We start from the raw sequence: 16,047 nt of genomic DNA on the forward strand, positions 1-16,047 counted from the left end.
AATTCGGTGATCACACTGCTAGGTATTTACCACCCAAATGATTTGAAAACTTATGTCTAAACAAAAAAGCTAAGCACTTATAGATTTATAATTGCCAAAATTAGAAGCAACCAAGATGGCCAAAATGGGGAGGTGGGAGGCTAGCATTGTTAGCTGAAAAGTAGGTATGATTGTCGTGAGGCCAATAAGCAAATTACAATGTTACTAAATAACCAGATAAACCTCACCATATTTCCAAGGTAGATGAATAGTTACTTATTCCTAGATAATGTAACTTTTATTAAGATAGATAAACTCCTTTTATTTTATAAAGATTTATTTATTTAATTATTTGAGAGAGAGCCGGGGGGGGGGGGCAAAGGGAGAGGCAGAATCTCCAGCAGACTCCCCCGCTGAGCATGGAGCCTGATGCAGGGCTCAATCCCACGACCCTGACTGAGATCAAGACCTGAGCTAAAATCAAGAGTCGGACACTTAAGTGACTGAGTCACCTAGGTGCTCCAAAAAACATTTAAAAAAATTTTTTTTTAATTTTTTTATCTTTATTGTTTTATTTTATTTTATTTTTTTTATTATGCTCAGTTAGCCACTGTATAATGGATGCAAAGGACTTAAATTGCTAAGAGTAGATCTTAAAAGCTCTCGTTACAAGAGAAAAAATCTGCAACTACATATGTTAGTGGATATTAACTAGACTTACTGTGGTGATCATTTCACAATACATACAAATATCAATTATGTACACCTGAAACTAATGTTAAATATCAATTGTATCTCAATAAAAAACAAAAAAGGTGCTGTTTTTAGTTTTTAAAATGAATTAAAATTTTAGGATTAAACTTTCTGTTCAAGTTTTGTTATTTTAAATGTATTATACATATCTAACCAAATGAGACTATAGCTTTCAATATTTTATTGTAAACACATTAAAATAATTTTTTAACTTAAGATTCATGAGGAGGTATATGTTTGTCAGTAATACTGCGTAAAACCATAGACTTAAAAGATAGCTATTCTTCATAACTTTAAAAATGCACAATACCAAATCATGAGTCCCTAGATGTTTGGCCTGAAAAATCCTTGCAAGATTATCTTTATAGATTCATTGTGACATAACAATTCCACAAACACTATAAGAACAGATCTAATAAAGCACGGGAGGAGAGCCACATACGCTGTGTATTCATCCTGTACCGTATAATTCCTTGAAACTGAAAGGCAGAAACCGGGCCATACATAAAATCAGATCATAACTAGAGTCTAATTTTCCAATGTAGAAAATAATGACTTTAAACCTAATAGACTATTAAAAGAAAAATATCTGAATTTATTTCAACAAAATAGACTATTTTAACCATTTTCTATTTTTATCATAAAACAAAAACATTAGGTTATACGTTATGAATCATTCCTTCTAATTCTTCAATTATTTTATGGGCTCTATCATTCAAAACTTCCTTTTCATCAAAGACAAGACTGCCATCTTATATGTGACTAGTAAGAAAGGAAAATTAACACCGAAAGACTTAGCCGGAATCCACAGTCATACTGCAAATGTAAACAAACAAACCAAAACCCCCAAACCAGACTAATTCTCCTTAAATTTCTCAAGTAATCCACATTTCCTTTTAATGTGGAAACTCACTGAACTTTCCACTTCTAACTACATAAGGAAGGCTGATCCATACATTTATTTTAGTGGGAAGTGGTAAATATAAGAAACCTGAAAAATATTATTTTCTCCCTTGTTCAATTCATTCCTATTCTATAGCCATAAAGATACTGAAATTGAAATGATGGCCTGAAACACGAAACACTTATTCGAATAAAATCTAAAATAGATCATTCAATCTTAAAATCATACAGACATTTTGAAAATCATAATTTTGCGTGGTTTCCTACATGAAATAGCTCTGTGCTTAGTCCTGCCCACTCTTGCACATGGCACCCCTTGGGTTAATAAAATTCACTTAAAATAATGGCATGTTTCAGAGACTAACTTTTCTGATATACCTAAACTGGTATTTTTTAGAAAGTGCTAATCAACCATAATTTAAAAAACATGATTAAGCCTTCACTACCTTGTTTTGTACTGTACTCTTCACAATCAAAGTGTCATGATAAATTAAGTAAAATTACTCTGAGGTCTTCTTTTTTCACTATTTTTATTCCACAGGTCCTGAAGAGGTTCTCTACTTGTTCACATAGCTGTTCTATTTCAAAGCTCCTTTTAGTCCTCAAGAAGTTGGCATGACCCAGATGGCTCATATGAAAACATGAGATCTCCCTAAAATTGGGACAGGCCATGGTTTCCTCATGATGCCTATATGAAATTAACGGAAGTGGAGAGGAAAATTCTATAATAGCTTCTACAATAAATCCAATTTTTGACAGAGATTATATAGATGTTAAATCTAAAAGACATGTATCCTAGATTCTGTGAATACTGTATTTACACATGGAACTGAGTGAAAAATATATCAAGCTATTTTTTAAAAAATAAAGGTAAATGGATTATGATAATCAAAGATTAAAATGTTTGGAGTTGAGCTGTGCAGAAAGTGTATTTATAGTTCCTTGGAATACAAGTTGAGGAATGATGTAACGTCCTGCCCTGGAACAAAATAGTGTTTACCTACATTTAAGAAAAAATGTGAAACACTAAAAACCCAAAGGAGATTCTTTTATGGGGGACATCTGCTAATCTTTGCAAGATAAACCTATAGTCAAGATTGAAATTAGCACCTGTTCCATAAAATTTGCTTTCATGATTTAGGATAAGCAACGAGAATTAACACACTATGATCACAATGTCATAGAAGAGTGGCTTGTAGCAAAGAACAGACTTTGGCTCTAAAAATAAAAGGCAAAAAGGAAGAAAACTCTATGACTGTTTGAGCATAAGAGGTCATCTTATAATCCATGAAAGGAGAGACTACATTTTTAATAAGACAAAGGTGAGACGTGCAAGAGAAAAATATAAGAAACATAGGTAAAGACCAGTTCGGGGAATTAAGCACACAATATTAAGAGCTTCAGAAAAAAACTAATGGAGGGAAAGAAATGTCAAAGACTTGGTAGGAAAATTTCCAGAGATGGAGAGATTTTCATTTGAAAGGGCCTGTCAAGGGTTGAGCGGAAGTATGAAAATTCTCATGCCCAGTTATGAAATTCAGAGTAGGCCTTGAGTGGAAGGGGTGAGTCAGAGGAATCACTGTTTTCCATTATTAACTCTGATATTTTTTTTTATTTTGGAGAAACATTAAATATTTAATGATAATAAACATTGAATTCGAGGTAATATTTATTTTCATATTCAATATGTGGGCAAATATTTATAAATTAAAGAATTATAGATCAATATTTATAATTATGTATCTAAAACACTATCGCTCTTGAAAATTGAGTATATTTACAACTAAATTACATCTCAATTTCAAAGGCTTTTGAAGTTACATAATTCATACTAAAATTTTTCAGCAAATAAAAATAAATAAAGTTCATACCACAATCCCGCTGTTTGACTTACATCTAGGCTGCGCCAAAACTTGCCAAAACTGTGAAACCACTGCACGAATATAGGACTGTAGAAAAATGCATTTAAACCACCAGAAATCTAGCCTGCGGGACTAGTATAGTGCATGTCATTACCTGCTGCAGGATCTGTAACTGCTTGGCTGGTGATGCCAGATGGTGGCTCTTGAAGCTGGTAAGTGGCATTGGTGGACGGCGTGGTCGGGCTGGTGTTGCTGCTCGCCATGTAATGGGCTGGATACGGGGAGCTGTTGTAATACTGTGCGTACTGCCCCTGGCCAAAACTTGGGTAAGACGGATAGTCCTACCGAATCAAACCACACAAGAATCATCCATCACAATGTTGCTGCTTATTTCTCACTTTTCAAAGTTGAACTATATCTGTGTTTCTGGGTCTTGTCTGAACTCACAAAGGAGCACACAAGTACCCACCGACAGAAGTGCCCAGACTTGCAAACGAATTTTATATAACATTGGATACACTCTCCCTATGTCTTCTATTCCATGATACAGGATAAGGCCAAATTAAATGAATCCGAAAACCAAATGCTCACCATGGAAGACTGCTAAAGAGATTTTTTAAAGAAGCAAATATATATTTTAAAAGGCTTAGTTAAGCTGTCACTTACAGTATAATATAAACAGATTTTTCTTTATGTAGGAAAATCATCTGCTGCATTTAAAAAAAAAATTCTGAAGTTAAACTGGCTTTTAAAATTACCTGCTGTGAACTGTTAAATCCAGAGGAATTTGTGAGTGAGTTATTTCCTGTATATAAGCCTGATGATGTTGTAAAACTGCTACCTAAAACAAAATGAAAAGAAATATGGTTGATGAAACCATGCAGAATTAGGTACCCATAAGAAATCATTACTTAGATAAAACAGCTGAAATTCATTGCAAATGCATTTGGTTTATCCTTCAAAACCAGAATCCACTGCCATGACAAAAATTGTATTTTCTTAAAATCATTGACAATTTTAGTTTCACCGTACTGCAAAGCATTAAAGGGTAGAGAGATTTAAATTTCTGAGGGCATGAGTAACTCATATAAAATTATGGGCAAAATTATACATTTGTGCAAAAAATATTAGACACTGGGCTTTCCGTTTCTATTTGTAAAGCACGCCAGGATTTTTTTCATATCTTCACATTAAATAGGCTTAATGAAAAATGATGGGATCTGATTAAAGGATCTTTAAAATTCTTGCAAGCTCAAAAACTACCATACTTTCAAATACTTTCAGACTTGTGCATGTCATTATAATGGCCCAGTGAAAAAGCTGATTATTTCATTTCTCAGAAGAATAAATGACAGCCTTTGAAGGATTTCATAAGACAAGGACCAAAGAGGAACATGATCAATATTTTATGTATTACATGTACTCTCTAGGTAACATTCTACTTGCTGAATGTCTCCACGTGTTCAGCAATAAACTGGATACAAACATAAAAGCAAATCTCCATTCCCTCCATTGTTTTACTTACGTATTGATAAACTATTCAAAGCAACTTATTTATTTATTCATTCATTCATTCATTCTTTATTTATTTATTTATTTATTTATTTATTTATTTATTTATTGTGAGCGAGTGAGCGAGCATGTGAGTGTCAGGGAGAGGGAGAATCTTAAGCAGGCTCCATGCTCAGTGCTGAGCCTGACACAGGGCTCGATTCCAGGATCCTGAGATTATAACCCAAGCTGAAATCAAGAGTCCGATGCTTAAACAACTGAGTCACCCTGGCACCCCAACAATATACTGTTTTTGATGATCATATTAGCAAAGATTTTTGGAAATATCAGGGTGGCAAATGTGTAAACCATGGCATCCATATGCTACAAAGTGGGAATTAAAATACACACAATCTTTCTGGTTGGGCTGTTTGGTCAATGATTCAATAACTTTCAGCCAGCAATTTTATTGCCAGACATTTGCCCTGAGAAAGATACACGTGGATTTATACAAAGAGACAGTTAGCAGAGATATTCTTCAGTGTTGTTTCTAATAACAAAACATAGAAAGCATTCCCAAGTCCTTAATAGATGTTATTCAGAAAATGGAATGTATGAAGACATTGAAATGGTATTATAATGATGTTTAATTGCATGGCAAAATTTTTCATATTATTTTGCTAAAGTAAAAATGAAAACAAGGAAAATGTTTTGGTGATTTCATTTGAAATATTTTTAAAAGCATAAAACGTTTTTAAAAAGCACAGAAATCTCAGAAACGTTCTCTATGGAAGGGCACAACCATTGGTCACAAACTATTCATGAAGCCAAGGCACATTTTAAACTTTCCTGCTCAGAAGCTGTGTCGCTTCTATAAACAGAAAGCCTTTTTTTTAATTAAAGTTTTATGGCAAATGAAGGGTATGAGCAATAAATGTATTGGCCGTTCAAGGAGAAAGTCTTCAGTGTGAACTAGCTATTCACAGAAGCCTTCAGGTATGATGCAGGAGTTAATATCTGCCAATTACTTATTTGCTACTCAACATTTAAGTACTACCTTAAGAGTCAGAAAACAGGGTTTCCAGTCATCACTTATGAACTGTTTGGACTTTGGACAAATCACCTAACCACTCTAAGATAGAATTTCCCTATCCGTGAAAACTCTACTTTGTAAGGTTCTTCAACAGATCAAATGAGGTAATGCTCTGGAAAGCACGATGCCCAGCCTACGGTACCACACACGTTAGGAGCTGTTACTGTTTATCTCAGTCAACATTGCTAAAATTCTCCACTGCATTTGTGTATCTTTTCTCTCTTTTCACTTTCCCAAACTAGACTAATATAACTTAATCTCTTTTCATATCTAAAATTCTTTTCGTACTAACTTATCAAACATCTCTGAACTTTGAAAACCTGATCCAAGGCTTTGTTATTTTTATTAAGGGAAAATATTTCCTAAGATAGTTTCAAATTCAGTTATCACAGACTCCTATTTGAGGTTTCTTTATTTGTGCCTTTCAGGAATACCAATTGTTCAAAGTTCCCATAACACCCATCACAGATAAGCACAGAGCTCTTACACTCCTAATACTGACTCCGCCACGAAAACTGGGGCCTCAGACAAGCTTCCTATATTATTGTCATTAGCATGTGGCAATCACAAACTTTTAAACATATATTAAGTGCTGGACTCGTGGTAATAATTACATGGGGATAAGAGGATGACTAAGACATAGTTTGGGACCTCACAGGACTTATCAGGATGACATCAGTTTTGTTTTTTTTGAGCACTGGATCTCACGGGCATGTGACTCACTCTGTTCTTATCAGTGAACAATTAATATTGATATTTTATATACAAAGCAAACTTACCATGAGTGTTTTAAACATGCCTTGTAAAATAAAATTTAAATTTCTTTTGGATAAGAGTGTGATAGCAATACTTTTTCAAACTTTATTGTATACATTTAATAGGAAACACTACTTTGGGTTATGACTTGTTACTTTCATTTAAACTGCCATTTCTAGGTTATGACTTGCTACTTTCATTTATACTGCACATTTTTGAACAATAAATACTGACCTCAATAATCCCTATCCACCAAGAAAATGAGTAAGATATAGAAAATATATTTTCAAAATGGGTGTTTTCATTCCATAAATTAATCCCTGGAACAAAGTAGAAAAGGCCATGGAAGCTATATTGGCACATACAGGCCACTGAGGTATGACCAAGTAAATCACAGTTCAGTACTTGAAATGGTACCCAAGTGACTTTCCAGACTTAATGCTACTTCTAAGACTATACATTAGCTGGAATTCAACATAAGTTATATTCATTTACTGGCTGACTGCAGGCTGAGATTCCATTCCATTTAGTACACTGACGCAGCCTTTAATGGCACTCCTGAGGCCTGGGAGACTTAATGCAACTTCCAAAAGGGTCTAACTTACATCAGGGAGAGGTGTACATACTAGAGAATCAGGCTCAGGCAATATTCACTTTTCACCACAAGAGTGGGATCTGGAGGGCCACCCCATCCGCCCTCACATAGGACTCCGGCAAAGAGGGCTGCTAACTCTCAGTCCAGGCCCCCAGCACTGGCTTTCTACAATAGTCTCCTTTACTGGTTTCCTGCCCATCTTTGGGCCCCCTCCAGTTCATTTTCCACAAAGCTAGAATACTTTCTCTAATGTGCATATCTGATCTTCTCACTCCCCTGTTTAAAAAAGTAACTGTTAGTGCCTTCCTCTTGCCCTCAGGATAAAATTCAAACTCCTTACCAGAGCTTATTCATTAGACTCTGGTCTGGCTCCAGTTTATCTTTGGGACTTCTTTGGTTTCTTCCCAGCAACCTCAACCCAACCCTCCCAGATACACATTCCAGCCTAACTTCACACAAATGAAGCAACGTGTGGTTCTCGTAAGGCTACTGTTTGTACCTCTTACTTCCTCCCCATTGTATCCTAATATCTAATCAACTTCATAACTCATCACGGACTAGGAACCTTTCTTCTGAATAAACCTTCCCTGAATTCCCCTCTTCTCTTTCCTCCTAAGCCTGGATTACTGAATCTCCTATCTAACTGTCTGCCTAGCTACCTACCTACCTCTGTAATGTGTATATAGTATTATATAAATTTATACATACTTTCATATATATATAAATTTTATATAATATGTACACAAATTTATATATATTTATACATATCCACGACTACTCATCAGTATCTTAAGCTCATTAGTACTAATAAATAATTAACAAAATACAAATTAAATACTAATTACATTTTTTTTAAAGATTTTATTTAATGTGTGAGAGAGCATGCTTGCATGAAGAGGGGGAAGGGGAGGGAGAAGCAGACTCCCTGCTGAGCCCAGAGCCCCACACAGGGCTTGATCTCAGAGCCCCGAGATCATGACCTGAACCAAAATCAAGAGTTGGACACAACCGACTAAGCCACCCAGGAACCCCAAATACTAGTTACCTTTAAACTCATTAGTCCTTTCCCTATTAAATAGGCTAAAAAGAAACCTTAGAGCTTATAGAATTGGATATTAGTAGTCAGCGCATACGACCACCCCCAGACTACAAAATAGAGTAACGCTAAAGATCGACAACGTCCACCGAGCACTTGCTATGTGTTAGGAATGTGTTCATCTTTTACGGGCTTTAGCCAAACCCCACAACACCTTGATACTATAGGCAGTATTAATATTCCCACTTTGCAAATAAGGAAACAGAGGGTTAGGCCAAGATAATACAGCTTTCGTGGGGTGAAAGTGAAATTCAAACCCAGCTGTCTGGTTTTAGAGTCTACACAACGCTCTCTCATACCCCCTTACCTCTTCTATACTGTTTTATAGAAGTTCTGAAGTTCACTCTAGTTTTCTACAGGACTAAGAAAAACATCGGAAGCCAAAAAAAAAGATGCACATAAGAACAAATAATAGCACTTAACACGTACTGAGGGGTAGCTCTGGCCAGGCCCCCACCCGGTACTTTACATGTTACAGCTCCCTGGGCCCTCCCAAGCCCCCTGCGAGAGGAGTACTTACATCCCACTTCACAAGCAAGCAAACTGCCGAAGATTACGAACAGGCACGGCAGACCTAGGATTCCATCCCAGGCCATCTGGCTCCAGAGGCCAAGTTCCTCATCTCCACATTCGATTACCTCTCAAAGTCATTGGGGCCGGGGTGGTGGTGGGGGGGGGGGGAGGGGGATTTGGAGGAGATCTTTAAAAAAATTTTTTTTTACCATATCCAACATATGGCGAATTGCCAGGCACTCATCAGGAGGTGTGTGTTAAAAGGCACATATCTAGGCCTCTCATCAGACACAGGAATCACTGTCTCACTGAGGCAGAAGAGGGAGGGTTTGACCTGAAAACCCACAGGTTTATTGAACACCCCAAGTACCTGATTTTCAGCACTACTATGTTTCGTAACAATTCAGTAGGTGTTTTAGCAACCACTCAGAAACACGTCACCAGTACAGGCTTGTTTTCCTCTAAGAAAGGAACCACACTCACCAAGCATTTATAGACTGGAAGCTTCACGGAGACCATTTGGAGCAGTTTTGGTCCTTGAGCCGTGCGAAAGCTCCTAAAGGGAGCCGAGGGTTCCACTTTGATAGCTGATCCGATGCAGATTTGGTGCCAACCCCACCAGATGAATTTCACCAGGTCACAAAGCAAAGGCAACGCAGCAACCACAACGCTCCCAAGAAAGTTTCCGTGTGTAGCTGCGAAACCCACTTCCTACCCTGTGCAGGCCCAGCAGGAGGGGCACATTGGTGGAGAAGGCTGCCATACACCGGGCTTGAGCATGGATACTGGAGGGGGCAGAGGGCAAGACGCGACCAAGAAGGGCAGACCTCCTTTGTCCGTTAGGATCAGTCTGCTGAGAGTTTCTGTCGGATTTATGAGCCTTCACTTTTATCTTAGGTCATAGAATTAGGCTTAATAGTCAGAATTCCTTTGTCAAAAGAATATAAAAGTATTCTCCTTCCTAGAGACAAATCACTTTACGTGAAAAGCCACCTCTAGGTAAATAAAAGAGGAAAACTTTTCTATAATAAAAAGCTGTATATTTTATGTAGCGGAATGTTACAAAAATCCACCAAAGTAGAAAGTACTCCCACTTAGAACTCATTTCTGAATTCTGGAGTTTGGCAGGGATGGGTTCAAGTGAAGCTTCAGTAATGCCCAGTATTACTCTTAGTACAGTCTGGAATTAAGTTATGCTCCAAGCGGCGTGGCAGGGGAGGAACCTTCCTACCCAGTCGTTAAGAGGAACATCTTATCCATTTAAATAGTTTACTATTGTGAAAAATCGTAGCAATACTTCTTTTTTTTGGCAGGGAGGGGAAAAGAACACTGAAAACATTTTGCCTTTCAGAACTCCTCTAAGAGTCAAAGCTGCTCAAGTGAATGAAAACACCTGGTTAGCTTGGGTAGGAAAATACAACTCTGCAAACAAATAAACAACAACAAAAAACCCAAAACACATAGTGTGTTTCTGCATGCAGTGAGGGAAAACCGCCCAAAGATCAGAGAGCGAAAGGTTCTTAGAGAAATAGGGGGCGGTGCGGACGAAAGGTAGGTAAGAGAAGTTTCTCGATCATTTAAGGAAAGATTAACAGTTCAGGGAAAAGCATGGCATTCTTTAACTGAAAAACCCAAGAATCCCAAATGTTGAACATACCAATATGAGCATACTGCGGCACAGGAAATGTTAAAGAGTGGGGGGGGGGGGGGAACCTGTCCTACATGCAAGGACATGTATGTGCATATAACTGGGCCCGGGGAAGGGACATGGGGTTTGGGGGGAGGAGAGTTTGGGACGGATGTTGCCTAAGCTCCCTCATCCCCAGCCCGCTATAGTCATTCAGGATGGGATCACTGGGCTCCGTGAAGCACATCAGACTCATTCCTGCTCCTCTCCTCTCATGCTTCCTTCTAACAGTCCCCATTTCTCATCCTTCAAGGCCTGGTCCAAGTCCTAGCTTTCCAATAAGCTTTCCCTGACTATTCCTCTCTGCATGGCTTTCACTTTCTGGGAATCCCAGCTTACTAACTGAAGCCACGGAATCTGCCTCTTCACTAGTCTTGCTTCCATCCTGTGTTCTTTAGAGTCCTGTGTTGTATTTATCCTGCCTGCCTCACATGGAGATGGATAAGCCATGGTTGGTTCATGCCTTCGAAGGGGTTTCATCTAGGCTCATGTGAGAGAACTGGTGCTTGAGACTTTTAGTCCAGTGTGGTAAGTAACAAAAGGGTCCGGTAATACCACACCTGTCCTAAAGAATCAGGTGTATGGACAGGAGGAAGACTTTTAATAACTTTGTTTGTTTTTGGTGATGGTGGTGGTAATTATGGGCAGTTTGGAAGGGCAACTTGAAAGCCAATAGACATCATAAGAGAAAAACATATCTCAACTTCCTTACTTGTTCAGCAGTGAAAAAAAGAGGGAAAGGAAAAACAAATTAATAACAGCTCATTTCTCAGATTTTATCTAGAGAACACACACTTTACTGTTTTTTTAACTAGATGGTGTATAAAGGCTTAGCTTTAAATGCTAGATTACAGTCACTACTTTAGATTTCAATTAAAGAAAATTAAATGCAGGCTTGAATAAGCACCCTTCTGGAAGGACTTAAAATCTTTCTAAATCTCCAAAAAGAAAATCTATCAGAGTTTTAAATCAAATAAGATTTTTTAAATTTATTTTTAAATTTTATTTATTTATTTCAGAGAGTGCATGAGAGAGAGCATGAGTTGGCAGGTGAGGGGTAGAGGGAAAAGCAGACTCTCCCCTGAGCAGGGAGCCCGATGTGGGGCTTGGTTCCAGGAACCTGGGATCATGACCCGAGCCAAAAGTAGCTGCTTAACCAACTGAGCCACCCAGGTGCCCTTTTTTTTTTTTAATGATCAAATAAGATTTCAAATTGATTAAGCATCACGGATTTTGAACAGTTAGTAAAATCTCACTTGTTTTAGATATTAGTACCATTGGATCTCAGAGATGGTACGAGGATATCACATCCATATACATACCACATGGGTATCCTAACAGAACACTGACCTTACCACACAGATACGGGCCGCCTACAAGGCTACTGTGAGCTCATAAATTGGCATACTGTGGGTATACTAATGAACTTAAGAGTTTTGCTTGCATATGAGAAATTTAATATTCAGAATGCAATAATATTCTATGTTTTTACAGTTCATTTATATTTTGGTATTTCCACCTCTGGTTATTTCCACCATCCCTTCGTAAGGTAGCTGAGGCAGGGATCCTTCTCCTTTTCCAAGAAGCAGGGTGAATGCTGCTTTCTCTCTTGCACAAGGACTCTCAGGGAATGATCACTGTCTCCACTTCCAGGTCACTGTTTTCCACTCTACCACACCATTTAGATTTTAAAACTAAATCCATCATTTAGATTTTCTGATTCAGTGACATTGAAAGTGAATTGTATATTCTGAAAAGTGGCCTTAATTTTTGGCTGCACAAACATCGCAGACAGTAGAGAGAAGGTACCTGAAAAATTTAATGAATACATTTGCAATCAAACCATCTCATTGCTAAAAGATTTCTTCCTTATAACTCTCTTGTAGGCTAGCAAGTAATTTTAAAAGCAAATTATAGAAATTTGCCCACAGACCGTGGATCACAAAGATTTTGCTTTCCTCTTGTCACTGTCAGGGGTTCCTACAGAGAAGGGGTGGTGGTCTTGTCAACCGTAACAAACAAGAAACAGTCTTGCTAGAAGGCCCTGTGTGGGCCGCCCTGTTCTGTAGGTGCTAAGCAACTAAAGTTTTAAAAATAAGCCAACCTCTCAGAACCTTGACTAAAAAATCCCTACGACGTTAGCGTATTAAGGACATAGTTTATACCGATAAACTCCATAATTTAAAATATCAAATCAAAGTTTTGTATGTGATTTAACCTGGAGAATACTGCCCAGCTAGAACTTCAAAACGCTTAGGAAAAGAAAAGGGTAACGTGTAGGTCAAAGGTCTACTTCACAGAGAACAAGGACTCACATTAAAAACCAGAATCCCAGCCAACATAAGAATGCTGGAACCTGCTGGGGCCTGTCTGTACTTCCCATGTTTGAGAGGGTTTCCTAGCACTTACTCGGCAAGCAGGATGCTATTTGTCCCTCGTGTATTTTCACAGAAGTCCATTTGCTTTCCTTCCCTGGCCTCTTTGCCATGGGCTATGTCCATCATCGGGCGCGATCTATGTGGCAGAAGTTAGCGCAACTCCCCGGGGACAAGCCTCTGAAGGCCAGATGGGTTATTTAAAACCAAAGTGTTCCCCCTTTCTTAGAAGAAGGATTTTCAGTGACCAAGCTTTCCTTTTTATCCCGGTAATAGCTTTTATATTCCGAAGAGCATTTTTAACTTAGGTAATAAGAACTGTAAAGCCTTTACATTTATCTTTCTTGATCTCGTTCTATATACTTTAACAATTCCTATAAAAAACAAATTTGGTACAATTTTCAATACCCCTTAGTTGAAATAGCACAAGATGCCAAAAGAGCTGAAATGGAATATTACTTCAAAAACTCAAGCATAAAAAAGTCCTAGAATGCAAAAAGGCCATGAACTAAAATATCAATGGGAGTAGACTGGCAAAGAAATTAAGGAGACATTCTGAACACCAGGGCAAGCTGCAGGAGCCATTCTGCAATTCCAACTGTATCGTGTCATTTCATGTCAGAAAGTACAAATCTCAATGTTTTATCATAGCAGAGTCTAACGAAGGTTTCTTAAAACCATGCATTTTGGAGTTTGCTATTTTCCCTTTGGAAAAATACCATTTCTATGGATAACGAAAAACTTTCAAAGTACATTTTGCTAAGCAGTTCTGAGCTTCTAAATGACTCGTACACGGACACACTTCAGCTATATGTTTGAAAAGCTCTGCACGGGCAGCACTAAGGAAATATGGACAGTTTCCCTCATTAGGTTATTAGTAGATCATTTCCACTGGATAATGAGCCCCAGATAAGGGTGACGTGAAAAGCTACAGAGTTGTGTGTCCTGCCACATACCTTTTAACAAACCCCTGCCCTCCTTTGTCTCCCTCACTGGTTTGAACCCCAATCTCTTTCACAGAACAAACAACATAATACACAAAGAGGGAGTCAGAATTTGTGTTATTTTCTTCTCTAAGTGAGAGCAATAAAGCCTAAGGAAAATAAACAAAGCGAAGCTTCCAGAGCCCTCTGGTTTTCGGGTGTGTGTATCTGTGGAGCCCCTCCTATCTATCATGGCCACTCCTGACACCTTCCTGGTGCAGAATGATAGGAATGCCCTGCACCACGACTACTATTCTGGGGCAATAAAACACTCAGAAAAGTACTGTACAACCCCACCCCCATTCCGTGATGCCTCCAACTAGCTCCTCTGACGAGTACGAACACAAGGGAAGACTGCTTTGGACAAACCATGATCATAAACTAACCGAGATTTTTATTATGCTAAATTCCAAGTTCACTTCTCCAAATGAAAGGAGTCGGGGTCCTTATGAATTTTTAATTTTTACCTCTAACCTTCTTTGTGGCACTGACCTCTCCACCTTTAACAAGCACTTGCATACTCTAGAACACTACTCGATACCAGGGATGCAAATATGAGTAAAGATGATCACTACCTGTAACCATCTAGAATCAACTGGACTAAGTTATTATGGAACGCTGGGTTTTCCTCAAAGCTGAGGTTCAGTTAATTGACCCAATCTGATTTTAGTTTGTGTGAGTGTGTACACTTCCTGACCTTAAATAAACTGCCCAACAAACTGTCATTTTCTATACGTGACTCAACCTCAAAATTATGAACGCAGTTTCTTCTTTTCAGTGGTAGATAGAACTATGACCCTATACTGTATGGAATCCAAGGGTAAAGGAAGGCTGATGCCAGCAATAGCTCTGGAATGTGCATTTAAAAAAATATATAATGGTTTGATTTCAGGTCAGAGTTCCTTGTTATACCTAAAAGGTGAATAAAACTAGTTTATGGTGACTAACATAATATACTAAAAAATCAAAAAAAACAACTAGTTTATGACAAACTGGGCAGATATTCTGTGAAATTGGTCAATAAGCCAAAGGCTGAAGCTGTTTCCCCTCAGAGGATTTTTACATGGACACATACTTACTTACACATACTCACCCCACCCACCCACCCACCCACACACCATCCCCGCTTCACTCTGTCAGTGCCCTCTGACTGTCCAGCAGCCCTGAAAACACTCCCTACACCACCCGCGTCATTGACCCAAAGTCTCTAGGCACCCTATGTCCATCCATACGCACCCATTCAGCTACCTCATTTGCACAGTTTGTCAATGGTGTGTGATGGAAAACCTCCTCACACCATTCCAAAGCGTCTTCAAGAAACACTGAGGCTAATCCTGGGAGCAGAAAGGTATCAAATTAAAAGTAAGGATTTCGCTTCCTCAGGGTGAACCCTACAGTTGTCTACAAACAGAAACGTTTTGTTTTCCTCAGGTAAACTTAAGTTTCTAATCTTTCACTGGATGTACAAAAGAGAGACAGAAAAGAGAAATAGAATTTTCTAGTGATCTTGCAGCAAAAGTGAAGGCAATCAGATTTCCCAATCCATGAGGTTTTACTGCATGGGCTATTAGTATTGGTGCATATAAAGCATAAGCTCAGTCCTCGTTTGGCTTAAAATCTGATATGTGCAGGATCCATGGAAGCCTACCACGACAGAAGTGCGGAATGTTGGAGCTGGAAGGATCCAGAAAGATCACCTGGACCAAACATGGGCAGCAAGTATGGCCTAGTCCACAAGGCTTGGCAGTGCCATGTACCCACATATTACCAAATAAATCTGTTCCTTAAGACCATGAAAGTGTTAAAGTACAAACAGTGCCCAGAAATGAATTATCTAAGCAATTTTTTTCTAGAGCCGGTATTTCTGACTATATACCTAGTTGTATCATGCAATGTCTCAGTTACTTAAAGAGCAAATCTGTCCTTCAGAGTATATATACTATAGGCAACTACATTTTGGT

At 38.3% G+C, this 16,047-nt stretch overlaps 1 protein-coding gene across 13 annotated transcripts in view; it reads right to left on the minus strand.

Annotated features, from left to right (window-relative positions):
- Positions 1-16,047, minus strand: part of EYA1 (EYA transcriptional coactivator and phosphatase 1) — a 343,576-nt gene that overhangs the window by 103,540 nt on the left and 223,989 nt on the right. For all 13 annotated transcript variants that reach the window (XM_057308055.1, XM_057308057.1, XM_057308054.1 and 10 more), the window contains 2 exons: positions 4,256-4,338; positions 3,652-3,838 (listed from right to left, as the gene is read on the minus strand). In XM_057308055.1, the coding sequence (XP_057164038.1) occupies positions 3,652-3,838; positions 4,256-4,338 (270 nt within the window). The remainder of the gene's footprint in view (positions 1-3,651; positions 3,839-4,255; positions 4,339-16,047) is intronic.

The sequence above is a fragment of the Ursus arctos genome, unplaced genomic scaffold (assembly GCF_023065955.2).
Source record: "Ursus arctos isolate Adak ecotype North America unplaced genomic scaffold, UrsArc2.0 scaffold_6, whole genome shotgun sequence".
Lineage (NCBI taxonomy): Eukaryota > Metazoa > Chordata > Mammalia > Carnivora > Ursidae > Ursus > Ursus arctos.